The following is a 14,343-nucleotide window of genomic DNA, read 5'->3' as shown; positions in this document are numbered from 1 at the left end:
GCCGGCGTACAGCTTCCGGGTCATGTGGCCAGCATGACTAAGCTGCTTCTGGCAAACCAGAGCAGCGCACGGAAATGCCGTTTACCTTCTCACCGGAGCGATACCTATTTATCTACTTGGACTTTGACTTGCTTTCGAACTGATAGGTGGGCAGGAGCAGGGACCAAGCAACGGGAGCTCACCTCGTCGCGGGGATTTGAACCGCCGACCTTCTGATCGGCAAGCCCTAGGCTTTGTGGTTTAACCCACAGCGCCACCTGCGTCCCTAAACCTAAGTAGTCCCAAATGCTGCTGCCTTTATTCAGAGGCAGGTCGCTCCATCCCCTTGATAATTTTGGTTGCCCTTTTGCCGTCCAGCAACAGCTGGAGGGCACCAAGTTGGGGAAGGTGGCTGTAAATAGCCTCTGATGTAACCAAGCGTTACTGTTGTTTTTGCTGGCCCGTATAGTTTGCCAAAGTGGTTTGAGTTGTTTGTTGAAAAAGCATTTGAGGAAGCAAACGCAGAGAAGGCAGAGATCTAGGGAGGCATCTTCTAAGAACCAGCATGTTTCTGCACCAAGGTTTCTAATGGTAAAGAAACAAACCTGCCAGTGCTGAGGTCTTCCACTAGTAGTAACAGTAATTGCAGCTCCCTATGTGCTGCTTGGCTCTACTTGTTTTACTCCCGATTGGAAAGTTTATTTGTTTTTTAAAGAAATCACTTTGTCATCATTTGCCACTGTTGTAAGGCTGGATTTGGTGACGACAAGTGGTACCCGAAGCAAAATTTTGCTGCATGCATTCGTTCACCTGATAGACGTGCTCCTGCTTCAGGGTTGCAATCACAATACCGTGGTACCTTGGTTCTGAATCCATTCCGGAAGTCCGTTCCAAAACCAAGGCGCGCTTTCCCATAGAGAGGAATGCAAAATGGATTGATCCGTTCCAGACTTTTAAAAGCAACCCCTAAAACAATAGTTTAACATGAATTTTACTATCTAACAAGATCATTGATCCTTAAAATGAAAGCAATAAACAATGTACTGCAGTCACGCAATTAGTCAGTAGCTGAACTGGGTTCCACACAGTCACAAAAACAAAACAAAAAGAGCCACGAAAACAAAACCGCAAAATAAATAGGAGAAACAGACAGACCTCAGCGTAACACTCAAAACGGAAGTGTGGGACTCAAATAGGAAGCGTGGCACTCAAAACGGAGCACGTTTGGCTTCTGAAAAAAGTTCTCAAACTGGAACACTTACTTGCAGTGTTTGGGTTCCAAGGTGTTTGAGTCCCAAGGCGTTTGAGAACCAAGGTACCACTGTAGGTGGAAGGGATCCATAGCTTCTACTCCAAACTGCTGCCAATGCAGGAAATTCCCTATTACACCATTCCCAAAGGATCTTCTTCCAGCTTCAGCATAAAAAGGGGTATAGAAGTTAGAAAGCTGCTGTTGGTCTATCTAGCTCAGGTCCTGAATTGCAGTGGCTTTCCAGAGTTCCAGGCAGGGGACATTCACTGTCCTACCTGGAGATCCCAGGAATTGGACCTGGTGTCATCTGCATGCAACATGGATGCTTTCCGAATGAGCTTTTCCAAGGCTATTCCACGGACAAACAGCTTCTACCATCACTCTTCCTAATGTTTAGCCAGGATCCATTTTCTTGCCATTCAAACCCATTGGTTTAAGTCTTGTCCTCAGGAACGACAACAAAAATTGGGAAGGAGAGAGCTGAAAATAGATTCTTAAGTGTCGCTCTCTTGAACTAGTAGCGCTAACCAGGAAGGAGCCAGCGTCACACGCAGAATGCAGGAAACCTGAAAGATTTGCTTAAATGTAAGCAGACATACGAAGAAAACATGCAAACTTGGCATTGATAGAAAAAAATGCATAATTTTTCATGTAAGAGCGGTATAAAAGTGGACAGGAACAATATGAAATTCATATTAACTGAGGGAGGGGTGCAAATGAGATTAAATACAGAAACAGTAGAAAATTAAAGAAAAAGGTAACACAATGGAGATCTAAAGAGATACACAATGTGTAATGAAAAAATAATTGGCAAATAAAAATATTTAACAAAGCAGCTGCCACTAAAGCATGCATATTACATTGCCCTAAACAGCATTTTCCTTCAACTTCCACCAGTCCAAACTAGCTAAAAGCTTACTAAATTGTCCAGTATATAGTAATGTAAAATAAAGAATAAGGATCAAGTGATAGATACAGTGGTGCCTCGCAAGACGAAAAGAATCCGTTCTGTGATTCTCTTCGTCTAGCGGTTTTTTCGTCTTGCGAAGCAAGCCCATTGACGGATTAGCGGCTTTTAGCGGCTTATCGGCTTATTGGATCAGCTGATAAGCGGCTTAGCGGCTTAGAAAAAGGGGGGGTGGAGGAAAAAACCCCCGCAGGAACTCGCAAGACATTTTCGTCTTGCGAAGCAAGCCCATAGGAGATTCGTTTTGCGAAGCACCTCCAAAACGGAAAACTTTCGTCTAGCGAGTTTTCCGTCTTGCGAGGCATTCGTCTTGCGGGGCACCACTGTACCTATGCAAGGAGGGATCCAAGGAACAGGTTCTTGGGGCAGTGGGAGAGGGAACTGGAGGTAAATGAATTCAACATCCTGAATGGTCCAAATAGGAAATTAATTAAGATAAAAATAGATTTAAAAATGTTTACAGCATGAAGAGTGCAGCCTGAGCATCCCAGGAAGATAAACAGAACCTTAGGGGAAATAAAAACGAAAGAAAAGGCATTTATTCAGAACTGGTCAGGAGCCAAATATTCAATTCCAGAAGCCTGACTCAGAAAAAATGGCCGGGAGTAGCATAAAAGACCAAAGGAAGAAGGTGTTCAAAGCTCTCACAGTGAAGGCTGAGGCAAGCTGAGTGCCAGTTGTCCTCAGAAAAACTCTTAGTGAAAGGAACAATAAAATAAAATCAAGTTGTTTGAAAAAGTGAGTCCTAACACTGAGGTACAGTTGCATTTGGATCTTGACACCTCATTTTTTCCTGTGTCCTTATTTGTTCATTTCTCTCACTCCACTTTTTCTCACTAAAATTTAGTTCTATATTGGTGAAGGACGTGTTGGGCGCCTGCAGAAAACAGTTTCCAATTGTTTTAAGATACTTGGCATGTTTTCATGCCTGATGAGGGGACATGGAGATTCATGAAGGTCACTCAGAGCTGCTAAAATGCAGGAGAACAAACCTGTATCTTCTTCATAACTGGTGTATAGTTTTAAGGCCTTGGCAACATTTCTGCTCCCCATATTCCAGAGTCTAGGCCAGTGTCCCCCAAACTTGGGTCTCCAGCTATTTTTCAGACTACAATTCCCATCATCCCTGACCGTTGGTCTTCCTAGCTAGGGATAATGGAAATTGTAGTCCAGAAACAGCTGGAGACCCAAGTTTGGGAAACAGTGGTCTAGGCAGAGACATTTCCATCTGTAAGAAAGACATGGAGGCCTGCTTAAGCCATGAGCCAGAATTCCTTAAGCAAAGCTTTCCACTCCATAGTTATCTGGGGTGACCACTTTTGCCATTAATGCAGATCTCAATAATACGAAGGAACAAGCCATGCCTTCCTTTAGGATTTTATAAGCTTAAGCAGGCCAATTCGCTCCACCACTGGTTTTCTGGTTTTCTTTTCCAACATCCCTTGGTAGTGTTTGGTAACCACAGATCATTCACAATCCCATTGTTTTTTGGGGAGATGGGGAGCTGCTCCATTTCAAAGGTTGTTTTTTTTATACTTCTTCAACCTTGCGGTTTGTCCAAGCATACAAACAACTACCTCTTTTTTCTCAGTGGCCCTATTTCAGCTATGATCGTGAATTGAGTCCTCAGTATTCACAGTCAACGTTTCTCATGGCTACTAGGATAAACAGTTACAATCCTACGAGCATCTAGAGGTATTTGCCTATCATGCGCAAGGTCCCAAGCTCAATCTCAGATTTTTTTGTGGGGAGCAGTTGCTGATCTTTTTTTGGGGGGAGGCAAAAGTGACACACCAAACGATCGCTCAGCAAACAAGAAGAAACTCTGCAGCGATAACTCGGTCTTCCATTTTTGCGTTCATGCGCAATTGAAGAACAGAGCGAGAAGGCAGGGGTGGGTGTTCTTTCTCCCCCCGTGGAGAAAAAAGAGCCCGCGATCGACCACTAGCAGTCAGGGATCGACCTGTCGATCGCGGTCGAACCGTTGGACATCCCTGCTTTACAAGAGCTGACACCTTACAGTCAGAGCAGCAAAGCTGGGCTAATGGTCTGTCTCCATATGAGGCAGCTTCATGTGTGCGAAACATGATGCTGGATTAAAAATGCCTCTGGGCTGGATATTCCAGGCTCCTCTTAATGTGGCAGGATCCAGCAGCCCCCTTAGTGTGCATTCTGAAATTGCGGATGTGAAAACGCCATGCTGGGTTTTATTTTTCCATGTCAGTTTCCCAATCGGGACGTCTCTGTCTGCTGTTCACAAAGCAAACGTGAGCTGGTTGGCAAATTGTGTTGCGGAGCCATCCTTGCCAAGCCTCACACATTTGCATCGGCTTGGACGCGAACGTCAGTTAACCGGATGAGTTGTGTGCAATTGATTGGCAGTAGGCTCAGGACAGACAAGAGAAAAGTACTCCTCTTAGGAGACTTGTGATTCAGGGAATTTGCAGCTTCAGGATGAAGTGGTGGCCTGTAGCTCCATGCTTGTTTTTTTATTTAAAAGATTAGACAGATCCAAAAAGAATTGGCCTGCCAATTAAGCATGAAGGCTAAATGCTCCATGCTCAGAAGAAGTGAGCCACAGAATATTTCTTGTTTGGCAGTAACACCAGTGAGACCCACTGCCCTCATGTGTTTCTAGGAGGGTGGCTGGTTGGTCATTGAGGGAAGCAAGTCTCTGGACCACCTGGGCCTTTAGCCTGTCCAGGTAGGGCTCCTGCTTCTAGAAGATATTTTCCACTTTTGCATCTGATAACCCACTGGTCGTTTGTTTCTCATCCCCAAATATGGAGCTTATTTCCTCCCCCGCCCTCTCTTCAATGCAATTGTTTCCCAAACTTTGTTTCTCTTGCCTTCCATTTTGTTCGGATGTGTAGAGTCGCCTTCCCACTGGGGCTTCCCCATTCATTTCAGTGGAGGTGGCAGCTTCCAGTAAGCAATCTCTTGCATGTACCATATTGCTGCCTCTGCCAAAGTTAATGGGGCGCCCTTGTGTACAGGAGTGTGGGGTGTGCACATTGAACTGAAGCAGAGGGTAAAGGTAAAAGTAAAGGGACTCCTGCCCATTAGGTCCAGTCGTGGCCGACTCTGGGGTTGCGGTGCTCATCTCGCTTTATTGGCCGAGGGAGCCGGCATACAGCTTCCGGGTCATGTGGCCAGCATGACTAAGCCGCTTCTGGCGAACCAGAGCAGCGCACGGAAATGCCGTTTACCTTCCCGCCGGAGCAGTACCTATTTATCTACTTGCACTGGCGTGCTTTTGAACTGCTAGGTTGGCAGGAGTAGGGACCAAGCAACAGGAGCTCATCATGTGGGGATTCAAACCGGCAACCTTCTGATCAGCAAGTCCTAGACTCTGTGGTTTAACCTACAGCGCCACCCGCATCAGAGTTGGGAGGACACTAACTTAAGATTCCCCTCGTTCTATCCAATGCAAGTATGGGGAAAGTGTCAATTTTCTTGGGCACCGGGATCTCATCCCTGAATTTCTACCTATTCTTATTGTAGGCTTCCATTCTGCTATGGAAACCAATGCTTGCCACTAATAAACCTGCATAACCATAGCCATTCCCTTCTGTGTGATACAGAAGTGAAGAACATATCAGGACAGTCGGCTTTGCAGACTGAGAGAAATGGCAAAGTTGCAGGACATTGCATTGCGAATTTCCTAAAAGGACAGCTGTTTTAGCCAGGGCCTAGACAAAAACTTTTGGTGCCATGTAACCCAGTCCTTTGCATATTTACTCAGAAACAATTCCTAGTGTGTTACATGGAACTTATTTCCAAGTGTATTGCAGCCTGAGTCAGAAAATTCATAAGCCACCCCACCACCAGTAAAAAAAGGATTCATTCTGCCAGTTTCTTCTCATTGAATGCCCTTGTATGGCTCCCCTTAAGTCCAGCAGGGCTTGTGCAAGAGATTATTCACCTTCCTGTCTTTCCCTTCACCTGCCCATGATCGGCTTTGTTTGCCTTTTGCCTGGGCTGCTTCTGGATTTAGCTTAATGCAAACATGCATAGGAATTTCCCTTTCCCCAATCTCATTTGAGAGTCCAAAACAATCAAATAACACAACTCTTCCATTGACAGTTTTAGGGCATTTGATTTTTGCCAGTTTTTCTTTTAAAGAAACCTAGTTTAAATATTTATTTTCATAATTGACAAATGTTAATTATTGTTCAGCATGTAAACTGTTTGTTCAATGTATCCTAAAAATTTAAGCTAAGTTATAAGGTGTGCTGTTTGGAAGTGTGGAAGATACAGGAGTTGGAGCTACAGATAGCAAGTTTATGCTTGTATTTCCTACTGATGAAGACTTTCACCCAAGTTATTCTCTGGGTAGGTGATAAGAATATCACTCTGCATGTATATACATTTATTATACATTTTTGCATGATTATACATGTAGGAGTGGTACAATTTTGACTTTACTCCAGTTATTGCCTAAATACAATTTGGCTCATTTAGACCTGTCCGATTCGACTTTTGACAATATTACTGACAATTAAAGTAAACTCATTTGCAAAACATGAAAAAAATTATGAGTAGCTCCTTAATTGGCTAGATAAGAAACAGTCAATATTGTACTTGACCCTCGTATCTTCTGCACTCAAAACATTTTTTATTGACCATGTCAATTGATACCATATTGCACTGAACTCTGATGATATTGTGGGACGGAAAATTACGCCTTTGCTTAACTCTGCACGCCAGTTAGTGTTGTAACACACATTCTCACTCCCCACCTAAAAAAATTCTTACCCTTGCATATAAAGTTTAAAGCCCTATTTTCAACAGCAAATGTCAATCTGCAACTGGCTATGATTCCTCCCCGCATTACAATCATCAGTGTATGGTGTTGGACCATTGTTCCCTTTGTACATGCTAGTAGTTAACCATTCCATTTACCTTTTATTTAAGTTGAATCTGTCTTAATTTTTGCAACTCTGACATTGTTTCAGGAAGCAGGTTGTTATTGATGCTGGTGTATCCTGAATCTTCTGTACGTTTCTTTAACGTAATTTACAGAACTGATTTCGGGATACTTTAAAGTGGCAATGGTTCCTTATGGAATTAAGAAACGTCTTGCTAAGTTACCTGGTTTATTTAGTTATTTGAGAAATGAAATCCAAAACGTACCAAAATCCCTGTGTTTCTGAACAGAGCATTTGGTTGGCCACTGTGGGAAACAGGATGAACTTTGGGTCTGCTCCAAAGTTGGGTTCTTAGATTCCTAAAACTTTAGCTTCATTTCCCATAATATGGAACATTCTTCTTCTGCTATATCGGATTACACTGGGATTTATACTGCATGGTAGCTGGCAGCCATTTTATATAAGAGAATAACTGCTTTTATACTGAATCATTTTTATTGGTCCATCTAGCCCAGTGTCCTCTGTCCAAACTGGCAGTAGGGAATCTCAAAGTCTTCCCCAGCTTTGTGACATGAGAACCTTTCACTGAGGATGTCTGGCAAATCATTGGGCCCCATATCCCATTTGCACATCCACATTAGCCACTGGAAGGATTCTTTTTATATTCTGTTTTAGCCAGGACAGAGTGAGGGTCAGTTCTCTTGACAGCAAAGTGAGTTTTTCTTTCAGAATACAGTGGTGCCCCGCAAGACGAATGCCTCGCAAGACGGAAAACTCGCTAGATGAAAGAGTTTTCCGTTTTGGAGGTGCTTCGCAAAACGAATCTCCTATGGGCTTGCTTCGCAATACAAAAATGTCTTGCGAGTTCCTGCGGGGTTTTTTTCCTTCCCCCCCCTTTTTCTAAGCCGCTTATCAGCTGATCCGATAAGCCGCTAATAGCGCTAATCCGCTAATCCGTCAATGGGCTTGCTTCGCAAGACGAAAAAACCGCTAGACAAAGAGAATCACAAGAACGGATTCTTTTCGTCTTTCGAGGCAGCACTGTATGCATTGCAGCCCTGTTTAGGGAAGTTTTTAATGTTTGATGTTCTATTGTGCTTTTAATTCTGTTGGGAGCCACCCAGAGTGGCTGGAAAAACCCAGCCAGATGGGCGGGGTATAAATAATAATAATAATAATAATAATAATAATAATAATAATAATACCTCCAGAAGGGGTGTGTATTGCAGACTTTGCAAAATTCAGTTCTACGTGGCATGGCGGTTTTAAAGGGGACAAGTCAGATGCATGGAGAAACAGCTATTAGTGATGATGGCTTTTATGAAACCTCCATTTTTATAGGAGTATATATCTAAATATTAAGTACTGGGGAGCAAAAGCAGAGGAGGCTATTGACTTTATGTGCAGCTTGTGGCCTCCAAAAATATTTGGTTGGCTGCTGAAAGAAGCAAAATGTTACACTTAGATGGATCTTTGGTCTGAACCAGAAAGCTGCTTTCACATTTTAAAAATCCAAAGATCCATTTAACTTGTTTGCATGCCTAAGGAAACTTTAGACTGTGCTGACACACAGGAACACCTGAAACACACAATGCTTCATAGTAGAAATGGAGGAGTTTGAAATGGAGGAGAATAGCAAAAACTGTTTGTGATGTGACATTGGGAGTGGGAGGCGGTCTGCTGCTCATTGAAAAAGCAGAAAAGCCCAAGAACATTTAAAAATAATTCCCCGCCAGGTGATTCTAAGACTGAGCATTTCAGGTGTCTAGTCTCCAGACAGGACTCTGAACCATATAAATTAAAGAAGGGACTGCCTCTGTGTGTTTTTCTGTGTCACAAAGACTTGTACCATGATAATGCATGACTGCATGGACTAGCGAGATCCTGGCTCAATGCAGATGAAACAAACCATAATTTGGTCGTTGGGAACACACTCTGTGCTTGCACATGCCAGTTACCTTCTGTGCTTCCTGGGTTACGGTAATCATAAGTTGTTGTGATGTCTGAAACTAGTGAGTACTTCTGATCGCGGGTTGCCTCCAATCTAGAGTTGGAAGCCCACTTCAAACCATGATTTCTCATTCTGTTTGGAGGCTGACTGTGATTAGCGATACCCATAATTTGCTTAACTCAGACATTGAGGCAAACTATTGTTCCTAGAAACCAGGATGTGGAGGACCATGAGCAAGTTGCGTGTTTCCGACAGCCAAATCTTGACTTTGCCTCATTGCCTAGCTTGAACGGTTGATTCTTCAGTCTACATAGTTGCTGCTTTTCCCATTCCCTTCCTCTCTCCCACTTTCACATGAGTAGATGGTTGTTTCTAAGGCAGCTATATTGAGAACAGGCATGCCGTACTTTGCTTGCAGTCCATCTGGCGCTCTTCATTCTCCCCCCGCACCCTCCTCTCACTTAGCAACAAAAATACCCTGCTGCAATTTTGGAAAGAATTGATGTGAATTCTTTTGTCGGTGTGTTAGATGAGTGAATTGAAAAGGAGGGTTTGTCCTCATCTGCCCCACTTAATTGTAAGTTGCCAGGTGAAACGTGACACACCTTTTCCATAGCTCGTTGGCAGAGTAGATTGCCTGCATGCAGCAATTCTCAACCTGCGGGTCCCCAGATGTTGTTGGAATACAACTCCCATCATCCCTGACCACTGGTCATGCCGGCTAGGAATGATGGGAGTTGTAGTCCAACAACATCTGGGGACCCACAGGTTGAGAAACACTGAGTTAAAGCATCTCAGGTAAACAGGGCAGCTTCCCCAGATCTTGGAGGGCTGCTGTCAGTCAGAGTGTAACTTGCTAGGCCACATGGACCAATGATAATTAGACTCATTATAAGGCAGCTTCATGTGTTCGCATATGTATGTTTCTGCACCACTTTTTCTGCATCCGTGCTTACAGTTTTCAAAATCTTCAAAAGTGCAGAAATGCCGATGTTTACCGATTTAGAAAATATAAATATAAACCACTCAATAAAATAAAGAATAATCTCTTAAGCAGTGTGCATTCTGCAGTATAATGAGATGCAGGTAAAATCAACAGAATTAAAAGCAGGTACATATCTGGATAGGTCTGGAGAAAGTCTTCTTAGCATGCATCAAAAAACAGTATACCAAGAGTGCCTGAATAGCGCTAACACGCAGGGAGTTCCATGGCATAGTTGCTGCCACCCTGAAAGTTGGGCAGACGTGGAATGATTATTATAAGACACTTGTAAGAGTGCAAGCCCTGTAAATCAAAGTGGTGGAGAAGGCATGAGAGGCGCACTGCGGTCCCTCAAGCAAGCAGGCCCCAAGGTATTAAGGGCTTTATATACCAGTAGGAATACTTGGCCCAGTAGCAAATCAGCAGGCACTGCAAACCTTTGGGCTGAGTTGTGGTATGCTGGGAGGGTCTCATTCCTGTCAGCAGCTGCACTGCAGCATTCTACACTCACTGCACTTTCCAGACCACCGGCAAGGGAAGCCTCACCCAGATATATAAAGTTCAGTTAAAGGGGGGAAATAGGGCAGATCTGTCAGATCTGCACAAAGTAGTCCGATGGATAGTTTTAACTGGATTGCTCAGGTGGTTAAAGCACAGTGCTGATAACACCAGGGTTGCAGGTTCAATCCCCGCATGGGACAGCTGCATATTCCTGCACTGCAGGGGGTTGAACGAGAGGATCCTCAGAGTCCCATCCAACTATGATTCTATTATTCTTTTGTGGGAAATATTAAGTACCGTAATTTTTGCTCTATAAGACTCACTTTTTCCCTCCTAAAAAGTAAGGGGAAATGTGTGTGCGTCTTATGGATCGAATGCAGGCTGCGCAGCTATCCCAGAAGCCAGAACAGCAAGAGGGATCGCTGCTTTCACTGCGCAGTAAGAGGAATTGTGTGTGCGTCTTATGGAGCGAATGCAGGCTGCGCAGCTATCCCAGAAGCCGGAACAGCAAGAGGGATCACTGCTTTCACTGCGCAGCGATCCCTCTTGCTGTTCTGGCTTCTGAGATTCAGGATATTTTTTTTCTTGTTTTCCTCCTCCAAAAACTAGGTGCGTCTTGTGGTCTGGTGCGTCTTATAGAGCGAAAAATACGGTATATTTCGTTGCCAGTAATACTTTAGATAAATAATATTGGCATTTCCTTGCATATTACTTCAACAAATGACGTTTATGGTCTGCATCAGCCTTCTGTAACCTGGGGCCACCCAGATATTTTGGACTACAGTTCCCATCAGCTGGGAGTTGTAGTGCAAAGCACCTGGTGGACACCCCATCTGAGAACGCTGATCTGTATCAAATGAAAGTTGGCAGTTCTGTCACTGCTTTTGATTTGTTTAGTATTCAAATGCTAACGCTCAGTCTATAGACAGCAAAGCAGCAGTAGAGTTTGTGCTTCCTCCGAGGCGCTTGCGGTCTTAATAGCTGCGGGTTTTCTTTCCTTCCCAGATGGAGCTCCGGTTGTGGCTCACTATGATATCTCGGACACAAATTCCGACCCGGAAGTGGTGAATGTAGACAATCTATTGGCAGCTGCGGTAGTCCAAGAGCACAACAGTTCTGTCGCTAACCAGGACACTGGGCCTACTTGGAGGACGAGAGGGCTGCTAGAAGAGCTGAATGCTGAGACAGGTGAGTAGGGGAATATTGTCCCAGTCCTACACTAGCTCCTGCACCTGGCCTACGCTGTTGTCCCCCCGCCGCGACTCTTCATCTGTAGCCTGAGGTCATCAGGCCTGCAGCAACTAGGCATTCAAACCCATTCTTTCCACTGCTCGCTATTAGAAAACTTAAGTGTACACATTGTAAATATGGCTGAACTGGCATGGTTGTTGTTGTTTAGTCGTGTCCGACTCTTTGTGACCCCATGGACCAGAGCACGCCAGGCACTCCTGTCTTCCACTGCCCCCCGCAGTTTGGTCAAACTCATGCTGGTACCTTCGAGAACACTGTCCAACCATCTCGTCCTCTGGCGTCCCCTTCTCCTTGTGCCCTCCATCTTTCCCAACATCAGGGTCTTTTCCAGGGAGTCTTCTCTTCTCATGAGGTGGCCAAAGTATTGGAGCCTCAGCTTCAGAATCTGTCCTTCCAGTGAACACTCAGGGTTGATTTCCTTCAGAATGGAGAGGTTTGATCTTCTTGTAGTCCATGGGACTCTCAAGAGTCTCCTCCAGCACCATAATTCAAAAACATCCATTCTTCGGCGATCAGCCTTCTTTATGGTCCAGCTCTCACTTCCATACATCACTACTGGGAAAACCATAGCTTTAACTATACGGACCTTTGTTGGCAAGGTCCGTATAGTGAAAGCTATGGTTTTCCCAGTAGTGATGTATGGAAGTGAGAGCTGTAGACAAGCTGTATTCCAAGCAGGCAAACATTGCTCCCGAGAGCACCTGTGGCTGACCACTTCTCTCAAAGTCCAAAACAGACAGATATTCTTCCTTTCATTCCCCAATACATATCCTGAGTTTAATCCCTTTTCTCCCGATACCTCAGCTACTCAAAAATAGCAAGTCCTTTTGTAATACAAACCAATAGGGTTCAGAACATGTGCACAGTTCCTTGGAAAAGATTGTGAAAGAAAGAGAGAGAGAATATCTGAACTTCTGATTAAATGCTTCCAAAGGATGAAAGACCATGAGTGAAGCCTAACATTTTTATGGGATTCTGAGACCAGTAAAAGCTGGCCCCTTAACAGAAGCCCGACTCATGCAGGTAAAACTTAACTTACTGTGACACTTCTATTTTTATTTGCAAATCTCTGTGTGTGATTTGTCACTTTTCCTTTTCCTTCCTTTCCCCCACCTTTTCTGAATGATCTGATGTTTGTGTCAATGATTTAGAAAGATATTTCTCTGGAATTTCTCACAAAAATCTTCCAGACCACACAATTGTTCAGGGACACTTTTATACTCTCCAAGGATATTTCACAAAGTTTTGTTAACCTCTGGGTCCTTTCATAAATCCAAAAGTGCTCTTTGGGTTTATTTTTTTTGTAGAGCTAGGCTGATGGAAGGGACCCTCTGAAGCTTTTCTAGCAGGTGGACAGTAGACTGTGTCAGGTTCAACCTGGTGGCAATCCATCATAAAAAAAATAAAATATGAAGGGTCTGTTTTTATACAAAAACAGGGTCTGCCAGGAAGGAAAGTCTTCTCCCCGTCCCCCACTCCCAATCCATGGCTGGTATATTTTGCAATGGCAGTGTGACGAATGGGTCTTTGCTTGACGTTGGTGAGAAACGGCTTCTTTCTAAGGATTTCCTGCAAGGGTGATGAAGCTACTGAATCTGGGCTGGGTTGTCCTTTTTCTTTGCCTTCTACAGATCACTTGAATGCTGGATTCCTGGCAAGCGGCAAGGCCCCCAGCAGCAACACCCAGGTCAATGAAGAAATTAATATAGCATCATCAGATAGCGAGGTGGAGATCGTGGGAGTTCAGGAACACGCAAGGTACTAATTTCCCTTTTAAGCACTGAGTACATCTAAATACTTGGAATTAATTTTTGAAAAGGAAGAAAATGCAGATCAGTTGGTCATGTTACCTTTTCCCGCCTGTGGGTAGGTTTTCTCCCTCCCTCCCTCTGTTAAGACGACTTGCCTTTTCCCAGTCTAACCCCCGGAAGTGCATACACATTAAACATGGACCTAGCGTCAAATATATGATTGATATTTGGGTGCGACGGAATCTGCCGAACCCAGAGGCACAGGGCACAGAGAAGGGTGTTTTTAGCATACCGCATAGTGTGCACAGCTGCTACAAGCCGCTGCAAGCTTATTTTTAAACGAACCAAAGCAGCAAAACCATAAGGGAGCAAAGCAAAGGGAGAACCCGAGTCTTAAGGAGATCGTTTTTTTAAAACAGGAAAGAAGTGTTTCAAGCGGAAGGGGAGAAAAGCATTCCAGACATAGGGAGAAGTGAAAGCAGAGGAGGAAGTGAAGTGGAAGCCGAGGAGGAAGTCAATGAAGTGTCAAAAGGCAAGGCAAGAAGTGATAGCAAAGAACCGTTTGAGCAAAGGCGCAGAGCCCAACTGCCCCTCAGTTTCCAGTGTGAAGGCAGGTACTCTACGCCGGGGACCACAAGGAAGCCTGCTCAGCATCTGGGCACAGACAGTCACTGTCGTCCTGGTTTCATACTCCTCTTTCTAGGGAGCGAAGCTGCAGGTGGCCTTGGTGTCTGGCCAATGGCAGGTATCCAACCGGGCGAGAGTTAGCCCTTCACTGACCCTGTAGGACCTTCTGGCCACTGGCACGCGATGTAGCTCTAATCCCAGGTTTCTCCAT

General features: G+C 44.4%; 1 protein-coding gene across 6 annotated transcripts in view; it reads left to right on the top strand.

Moving 5' to 3' along the window:
* Nucleotides 1–14,343, top strand: part of ARK2N (arkadia (RNF111) N-terminal like PKA signaling regulator 2N) — a 59,418-nt gene that overhangs the window by 38,055 nt on the left and 7,020 nt on the right. For 4 of the 6 annotated variants that reach the window (XR_014517254.1, XM_083466114.1, XM_083466115.1 and 1 more), the window contains 3 exons: nt 11,509–11,691; nt 13,386–13,512; nt 13,925–14,119. Coding sequence is in view for 5 of the 6 variants with exons in the window: in XM_083466114.1 (XP_083322240.1) it covers nt 11,509–11,691; nt 13,386–13,512; nt 13,925–14,119 (505 nt within the window). In the remaining variant the exon portion in view is untranslated. The remainder of the gene's footprint in view (nt 1–11,508; nt 11,692–13,385; nt 13,513–13,924; nt 14,120–14,343) is intronic. The other 2 variants (XM_083466117.1, XM_083466118.1) reach the window with 2 other exon arrangements.

Source organism: Podarcis liolepis (assembly GCF_965112155.1).
Source record: "Podarcis liolepis genome assembly, chromosome: 11".
NCBI classification, from domain to species: Eukaryota; Metazoa; Chordata; class Lepidosauria; order Squamata; family Lacertidae; genus Podarcis; species Podarcis liolepis.
Note: the sequence above shows the minus strand (reverse complement) of the source record. Positions and strands in the feature narration are given on the sequence as shown.